General features: G+C 46.3%; 1 protein-coding gene across 1 annotated transcript; it reads left to right on the forward strand.

Moving 5' to 3' along the window:
* The first annotated feature begins 4,596 nt into the window (after window positions 1–4,596).
* Window positions 4,597–7,009, forward strand: RFESD (Rieske Fe-S domain containing). The gene is made up of 4 exons (XM_074932054.1): window positions 4,597–4,883; window positions 5,683–5,863; window positions 5,951–5,985; window positions 6,209–7,009. The coding sequence occupies exons 1-4, from the start codon at window positions 4,806–4,808 to the stop codon at window positions 6,500–6,502; spliced, it is 588 nt and encodes a 195-aa protein (XP_074788155.1). The 5' UTR covers window positions 4,597–4,805; the 3' UTR covers window positions 6,503–7,009.
* Window positions 7,010–8,363: the final 1,354 nt, after the last annotated feature.

Raw genomic sequence — 8,363 nt, forward strand, 5'->3', positions numbered from 1 at the left:
CTAGCTGTGTGGGCTGCACTTTTGCTGAGGAAAAAAAAAAAAAAAGCCTACATGGCGGGAGGATTTAGAGAACCAGAAGCAGAGTATGAATCAACAGCATGATGTGGTGGCGAAGGAAGTGAGTGACATTCAAGGGTGATTTAAAGGAGTGTTGTGTGTAAGCTGCAAGAGGCTATTATTTTATTCTTAACACTAGTGAATCCTCAAGTGATTGTCTGTGCTCTGTGGCTTTGTCTTTTAAGAATGGTGTAAAGAGATGAGAGAATCTGGAGGAAAATAATATAAAGAAGGGAGTTGTGAATCCTACTAGATTTGTTTCAACCATCAGAGAAATGTTGACAAGTGCTCAGCTGTGAATGTAAGAGTACAGCAAATGTGGCCTCTGAGAGTGGGGAAAAAAAAGTTTGTTTTTCAGACAGAGCTGTTCTGCTGAGCTACTTGGAAGGAAAAAGAAAGGAACTCTTAAGTGGTTAAATGTTAAAACAGCCTGTTGAGCAGTCTAAACTCTGTCACTGGAATTTATTAAATGTCAAAGATACTTGTCAAGAATTGCCAAGGTGTGTGTGATCCTGCAGCAGATGAGGGGGCAGGAAGAAATGCCCCCTGGATGTGCTTTACAGCCCCTTTCTGTGTGCTGGGTGGGGATTTAGGCTCCACCACTGTTTGTTTTGTACTGAACAGAGTTCAGTCCCATTTACACGGCAGTTTCAGCTTTACCCACCTTTACAATGACCCTTAGCAGCAGTAATTAGGAGTAGACGCGAATTCTTGTGACGAGATTTTGTGAAAACATCAGACGAGGTCACTGGTTTCAGAGTAGTGTCCCCTTCTGAGAAAAGTCAGTTTTTTGGGGGGAAGATTGTTGAGCTGGAGAGGCTACGGCTGCCTGTCAACATCTGGTGCCTTTACCGGGCACACCAAGAGACAGCTTTGATATGAGATGTGATGCCCACAGACCAGAGCAGACGCTGAGAAAAGAAATTGAAGATTACTGGAAGGGCTGTCGAGAGCTCGAGATCAAGGAGCCCCAGGTCCCTGACTTGTCACACAGAACTGGTGAGGAGGAGCCCTGCCGAGGACTCAGCAAGACCCTGACTTGTCCCAGCTGACTGTCCTTGTTCCCTGCGAGAGCCTGAGCACACACAGGCCCGAAAAACCCAAAAAGCTCCATCTGGCAGCTTCCTTGAAAATGGACATTGCCCTTAAAAATGCTTCACTGAAACGGGCACAGGCAGCCACACCACTCCCCGCACGGGTGGTACCAGCACAGAAACCACAGCCGGGGTCTTTGGGGGAGAAGCAGCTTCGCGCAATCACACCCTAAACGCTTTTTGGTTTATGTTCAGCCTTTCAGACTCTTTCAGACTTTCGGACAGGGAATCCACCGCATCCCGTGAACGCATCCCACACCGGTCCCGTCTGCCAGCACGGAGCCCTCGCTGCCACCCGCTCTGCTTCAATCCCTTCCGCAGGGTACCGACACGCCTCTGCTACCAGCTTTAAACTGCATGTCGTTCCTGCCCAGCCCTACACGTTGCAGAAAAACGTGGGATCGACTTAATTTGGGATGTTGACATGACAAAAAATAGCTGGCGGTGTGGGTGTGATAGGAAACTTGTGACTACAACCAGAGCTAACTGGGAAGGGTACAGCCTCGCAGCCTTCCCTGCTTGGAATGTCACAGGCAAGAATAAATAGAACAATTTTTAGAAGGCTTTTGCCACAAGCAGGGGTGTGTTTTATACACGTACATCCCGTTGTAGTGTGCTGTTACAGCCCCCTGCTCCTTCTGCACAGCTAATTAATTAATAATTAATTAACTCAAGAAGTACACTAGCCCACCTGAAATTAAACAGTCACATCCATACTTTCCTAGTGGATTCAAACAGTAACAGCAATGACAAAAAAAAAAAAAAAGAATAATTTCTTGGGCTGACTGGTTTTATTTCTGAATGAGATATCATGAAATCCATAAAATATGACCAAAATACTCATCTTTGTAAGGACATAGTTGGGCTCTGAAGGGAAATGATGTTCAAGCACTCTGCATTGCAATAGCCACCCTGCAGCTTTTGCCCTCCTGGCCATGCGTTTGACACAGAAACACACCCGAATTTTTTATTTATTTTTTTTTTAATATATACTTCAAGTTGGTAGAAGCTAAAAGACCATGGGCAGCTCGGTCCCCTCCCGTTCCCCCTCCTCAGGATGCACATCCAGCCTCAGAACGGGGGTGCCCGGGGTGCCGGCGCTGCAGAGGAGGAAGAGGCGGGTGTAGGAGTTGAGGGATGGAGGTGGAGAGGTTGAAGCCACCAGGGAAGGGGGATCCTTCTCCATCACCACCAACGCTCGGGACCCCGAGCCCCTGCGGCAGTGGCATGGCTCTCCCCGGAGCCATAAGATTGGGGCTTGCTGTCACCTGATATGGGGGTTGGCTGTGCCCCCTGCCACCAGCAGCCTCTCCCCCCAGGAGTCCTCACCCCCTGCACCCCCCGGAACGACCACCCCAGCGGAGCATCCTCTGCCGGACAGCTGGGGCGAGCAGTGGAGGAGTGGAGGGACCTGGGGGGCAAGGGGCTGGGGAGGGAGTCACATTGCTGCTTGCTCTGATCTCCCCACAGGAGCTGGTGGCACCTGGGGCAGCACCCCGACAGCTCCCCATCCCGACACCCCTGTCTCTGGGGCATGTCCAGCCCACACCTGGTGTTTTGTGGTATTTTTCCCTGTCCCCAAAGGGAAGAAAAGGAGTTAGAGCAGGGCACTGCAGTGAATTACTGCGGCGCGTAAACCTGGCTGTGTTTCCAGCCAAAAAACGAATCCTTTTGCAGCTCCCAGATCCCTCGTCGCTCTCACCAGATGGCACCTGGCCGTGTGGAAACCTCCATCCAGCACAGTGTGGAGTGTCTCAGAAAACATCAAAGCAGCCAAACTCTTCAGAAAACGTTTGGAAAAAATCTGGTAGAAAATCAGCTTAAAAAGTGGCGGGGGGGGGGGGGGGCGGAAACAGCCCTTTCTCTTTTTTGATTGAAATGTTTCTGCTTGCATTGGTAGGTGCCGCTCTGGTGGCCTGTTGGTAGCTCAGGATTCTGTCATGGGACCCAGAGGGGTTCTGTGGGCTGTTGTACTCCATGTCCTGTTCGAGTGGATGGATTTAACATGGTCGTCCTGTGCTTTAACACAAGCAAAACTGGTTGTTATTTCACCTTAAAGTGTGACGGAGAACGCGCTTTCCAAGGGGCTGTGAGATGGCAGGCAGAAAAATTGCCATTTTAATGTGCTTTGGGTAAGCGATGCTCACCTGCCTCCTGATCTGTGCCTAACACCCACCTCTGTCCTGTTTAAAGAAAGGGAGGAGAAAGCAGGCCTTTGTTTATCTGGTTCCAGAGGAGAAGGTGATGTTGGGTGAAAGCAACCTCACCATGGGTGTCCATTGCCCTTCCCTTACTCTGGGTCCTGTCCCAAACTCAGAGGACTCCTCTAGGCCTCCGCTTGAGCTTCCTCTGCCTCCTGGGCAGCTCTGTGTTGAGTTCGCTCACGTTCCATTTGTACTTTGCAGGTCCACATCCGCTTCATGGAGGAGAAAGTGGCCCACAGCAGCCTAGTTACAAGTCTTTGGTGATAAGGAGTCCTTAACTGCACTCCATTTCTAAGGGAAGAAAGTCTTTTACTGCCACGTGTTTAACAAACTCAGTTAAACTTACCAACAATCATACATTGCCTCAAGGGCTTTCTTCTGGAAGATGTGCCCAGGCAGTCCTGAATCTGCGGTTGGTGGTAGATAAGCAAGCCTTGACTCTGAAATGAAGCTGTTGGCTACTGATTGCACCAGCTGGGCCACGTAGGGTCCACGAGGCACTGGCAGTCTGACCCAGGTTGCAGGCTGGGGTGCCTGGATAATTTCTGTGTACGAAATCCGGGCTGAGTGTAGAAACGTCATCACTGAATGAGCTGGAGGTTTGGTGCCAAGTGTTATTTTAATACTGGTTATTAAATATGTATGTGTGTGTGTGTCTGTTGGTGTGTGTAGATATGTCTCTGTGTGTCTGTATTTTTATATGTGTCTGTATATAGATACACAATTTTTTAGAGGTGTCTCTGTAAGAGTGTTTCTAACTACAGGCTTCTGGATTTTAAGATTTTGGCCAATTTGGAACATCTACAGGCAGAACCAGCCCAAAGATGATAGTGAAAAATTGGGGATTTCCTACTCTGGCTCTTGTGGTGTTTGCTGCTAACCACTAACCACGTACTAACTATTTCTAAAGAAAATAAGCATGCCGCCTGATTGGATCGTCCTGTGGGTCTGGCAGTGACGTTTCACTTTCTGGGTAAGACTGGGTGGAAGTTTCTGTAAAATGGAAGGCAGGGAGCTGGTCCTTGTGGTTGCTCATGTGCAAATCAGAAAACAACTGGCCCTGAAAAGGCCACACCGTTGCTTACACCAGCCTTCCCGGTGTAAGAGTTTTCTGGGAAACACGTGCTTGCTGGTCCCGAATAAACCCGTAACGTAACGCGGACTCTGAGCAGCGTTTTTTGGTTTGGTGCGTCCCGCTCGGGGAGGACAGCGGCGGGAGGAACCTGGGGCTCTCTCCTCCCGTTATCAGGCCAGCCCCAGCATGTCCCCACTCCTTATCAGCCCTGGCAGAGCTGGCTCCTGCCACGCGGAGCCTCCATACGTCCTGCCTCTGTGCTTCAGGGGCCAGCCCCGCTGCTGCCTGCTTTGCACGTAAAGAGGGGCCGTGAGGCACATCATGACACTGGCGGGCTGGGCAGGACAATTGCCATAGGCGCAGCCAGGAGAGGAGATGCTGGACCTCGTTGTTCTGGGCCTCCATTTCTTCATCTGCTTTCTCGTCTCCCTGGCCATCTGGCGTGTGCCCAAGGTACGGTCTGCACCCCCTGCAGCGGGACCACCCCCCACCCGCAGTTCCCCTTGGGTCTCGGCGCGTACAAAGACTTTTTTTAGCCTAATTTGCTGGAGAAGGGGGGGCAGTGTGGTCGTACTGGGAATTCGGAGGGAACTGGAACACAGGAGCTAATAGCAAATAAATCAGAAGGCAAGTTTTGTGATAAAACTACTTATACCCTGTGCTGGGAGAGGCTCTTAGACATTTGAAACGTGTAAGAGGAAGAAGGGAAAGGCAGACACATTTGCTAAAAAGGCCAAGTTGAATACAGCTTCTAAATACCTTTTTTTTCCCTTTTGCAGATCAAATTTTTAATCAACTTGTATCATTTTGTGTCTCTAGCCATAATATTTAAAGAGCATTGGATTTACATGTAAATGGCACCCATCGCATAGCTAAATTGGACACTGTTTTACATATCCCATCGTTGTATTTGTTTGCATGTAGGTTTTGAGGGATGGTGGCGTTTAAAGTGCAGAGTAAATGAATAGTGATTGAGGATTTATCTTGCCTCAGCCTCAGGTATCAGGTTTGCAGCAGCTGGTTTTCCAAGCCCCGGTTCTGTTAGCGAACACGTCAGCCAAACGTTATCACCAGACTCCCGTGCTTTGCCTCGTGTGCACGTTGATAGTCTTTTACTAAAACTTCTGGTCCCTTCACCTCACATGTTGAACGGGTCGGGGCTTTCTCTGGGATCAAGACATCCATTCTACACACAGAAATCCAAACATCAACTGCTTTATAAGTGGCTTTTTGATTTTTTTTGTGTTTTAAGGATGTGGATTTGCACAGCTCAAACACAGGAACTGTTGAAAGGGAGCCAGATGGCCTTATATTAATTGGCAAAGAAGATGACATAAAGAAGTCCCAAAGAATAACAGCCAAAGTCAACGGCAGAGAAGTTGTTGTTTTCTACCATGAGGGGAAATTTCATGCTATGGACTCCCGCTGCTACCGTAAGATATTTGCACATATGATCTCAATGTTGCAACAGTTAAGCAGGAAATCTGCATAAACTAATGCTGTGTTCTACCATGTTTCAGATGAAGGAGGTCCTTTATGTCTTGGAGAAATAGAGGTAGGTAAACAAAAATAATGTAGCAGGATAGAGTCATGTGAAAACTCTATTGCATTTTTAAAATACTTTTATGTGAACAGAACAACAAAAGAAATGGTTATATATGTAAAATAGCAGGCAGCCATACAGCCAGAGCACCAAACACATCTCCTGTCCTAGAGATTCTTCCAGGAGAAGATTCAGAAGACAATGACTTGCTGTTTTTATCTTCTTCTTCTTACAGGATATCAATGGTCAAGCATGTATTATTTGTCCTTGGCATAAGTATAGAATTACTTTGGAAACAGGAGAAGGATTATATGAAGGAATAAACCCTTTGGAGCCATCACCAACACCACAGTGGCAATCAAAAGGAGTCAAACAAAGGATTCATAAAGTCACAATAGACAATGGAAATGTTTATGTGAGTCTTCCAGATTTGTCTGTAAGCTTTGACTCTGATTATTTTGCTGACAAGTACAAAAATAGCGGTGATTTAGCTATGGAAAAACAAAGCAACTCACAAGCAGCAGAGTAAGTCATGCCCAGAAAGCAGAATCCTGGTGAATGCCCCACTGAAGAACCATTGTTGTGAAATAAAAATGTACTGTGGCCGTGAAGATTGTCTCCAGATTAAACTCTAGTGTTAATGTTATGTTAAAGCACTGAAACACATAGAATTGAGCAAGTTAAGAAACTGCATTGTCAGAAATGTGGCTGATCTGGTGCCAATGATTTTTGGGTTTTGCACTTGCATTTCAAAAAGACTTATTTCCAGCAGAGTGCTTCAAAATATCTGATATTGTAGAAATATTCAAATTTTCCTAGAATTGTTTTAATTTTTAGGAGGGAATGTAGTATATCACTGCTTATAAAACACATTAAGTTTAAGGTTAATGGTCAGGTATAAAGGTTATGTTTATATAAACAGTTTATACTTATAATGCCTTCAGCATAAATGACATGGAAATTTTTAACTTTATAGACATTCAAACTATCTCTGAATATTTAAGTGCCGCAAAGAGACATACAAAACTTGAGCATATTTTCGTGGTGTTCTTTATGCCTATCTGTGTATTGCTACCATGAGTTTGTAGAAGATTTATTTTCCTTCTCCTCACTGAGACCCTTTTGGTAGTTCATCAAATAATGTGTCAAGCATTTGTCACATATCGCTTGTTCTTGCTGATTCTCTTGGATAAAGAAGAAGCTGTTGGGTATGAAAACCTGATATGTAACCTGGTGGCTCATTTTGTTTGTTTTTATGTATTGTAAATGCATTTTTATACGTTCCTTTGAAAAAGTGTTCTTTCTGTTTAGAGCCAAAGTTTAGAGTTAGGTTTCTGTGCGTGCGTTCACTGTATAACACCTGCTTTGCCCCAGTAACCCCTCAGAGCTGTGCTCGGGCTGGGCGACGGGACACAGTGGGTTCCCCTGCCCTGCCCGTGGGTCCAGAGAGCAGAGATATCCCACGAACGCATCCTCTTGCGTGGCTGCAATTCTTTGGGGTGCATTTTTGGGTGATTTGTTGCCTGTTGGCAAACTCCGGTCATAATCAAGCTCAGTTTGAAGTCGCCTGGTCTTCGCCTGTGAGTTTCTCTTGTGCGTGCAATGGGTTGTCTTGTTTTTGAGGAATGTGAAGGGTAAGTAGGTCTGTGTCAACACCATTGTTCATATAAATGTATTCAATGGTCGTAGGCATAGGGAGGTATCAAAGGAAAACATCTGTGCTGGATTGATGACAATCAATGTAAAAAACAAAGCACACAATCCGTTTATTTCACCACCTTTAAATCTAGATGCCCACCTCTGATCAAGCCTCCTGACATAGTTTCCAGGGTTGACAAGGAGAAGTGGCACCTCCAAAGTGCTGCTGACCTGACCTGATTCAGTTTTCTATTTTATAAGAAGTACAGCATGGGAACACTTTCCTCCGCCTTCCCCTATTCATCCTCCATCTGCTAGAAAATGCTGTTATGTACTGACCAGTTCTCTGGGAGTTTTTTGCTTGTTTTTTCAAGGGACACATAACCACCTCCTCTTGCAGCCATAGGGCAGGAGGGTGAAGCAGGTGACACTCGAGGGGCCTGGAGCATGCAGCCCTTCGGGTGTTGCAGAGAGGGGTGGAGAATCCCTTCCCTTCCCTCCCTCCCCACCCAGCTACTTGCACCTCCAATGAAATTTAAGGATGAGTATCTTGTCCTATTGACAGATGTGGATCATGTAAAAGAAAAGTAAGATCTTCAGATATACCTGCACTGCTTTCATGTGATTGCTTAGATAGTGTTTTTATTGCTTTAAGTACTGCATTAACAGAAAATTACTATTGCTTAAGTTAATAAAGATGCAGTTCAGATTACAAAAGTACCAATTACAAGTAATGTGCTGTTGCCTGTATG

Source organism: Athene noctua, chromosome Z (genome assembly GCF_965140245.1).
Source record: "Athene noctua chromosome Z, bAthNoc1.hap1.1, whole genome shotgun sequence".
Taxonomy (NCBI): domain Eukaryota; kingdom Metazoa; phylum Chordata; class Aves; order Strigiformes; family Strigidae; genus Athene; species Athene noctua.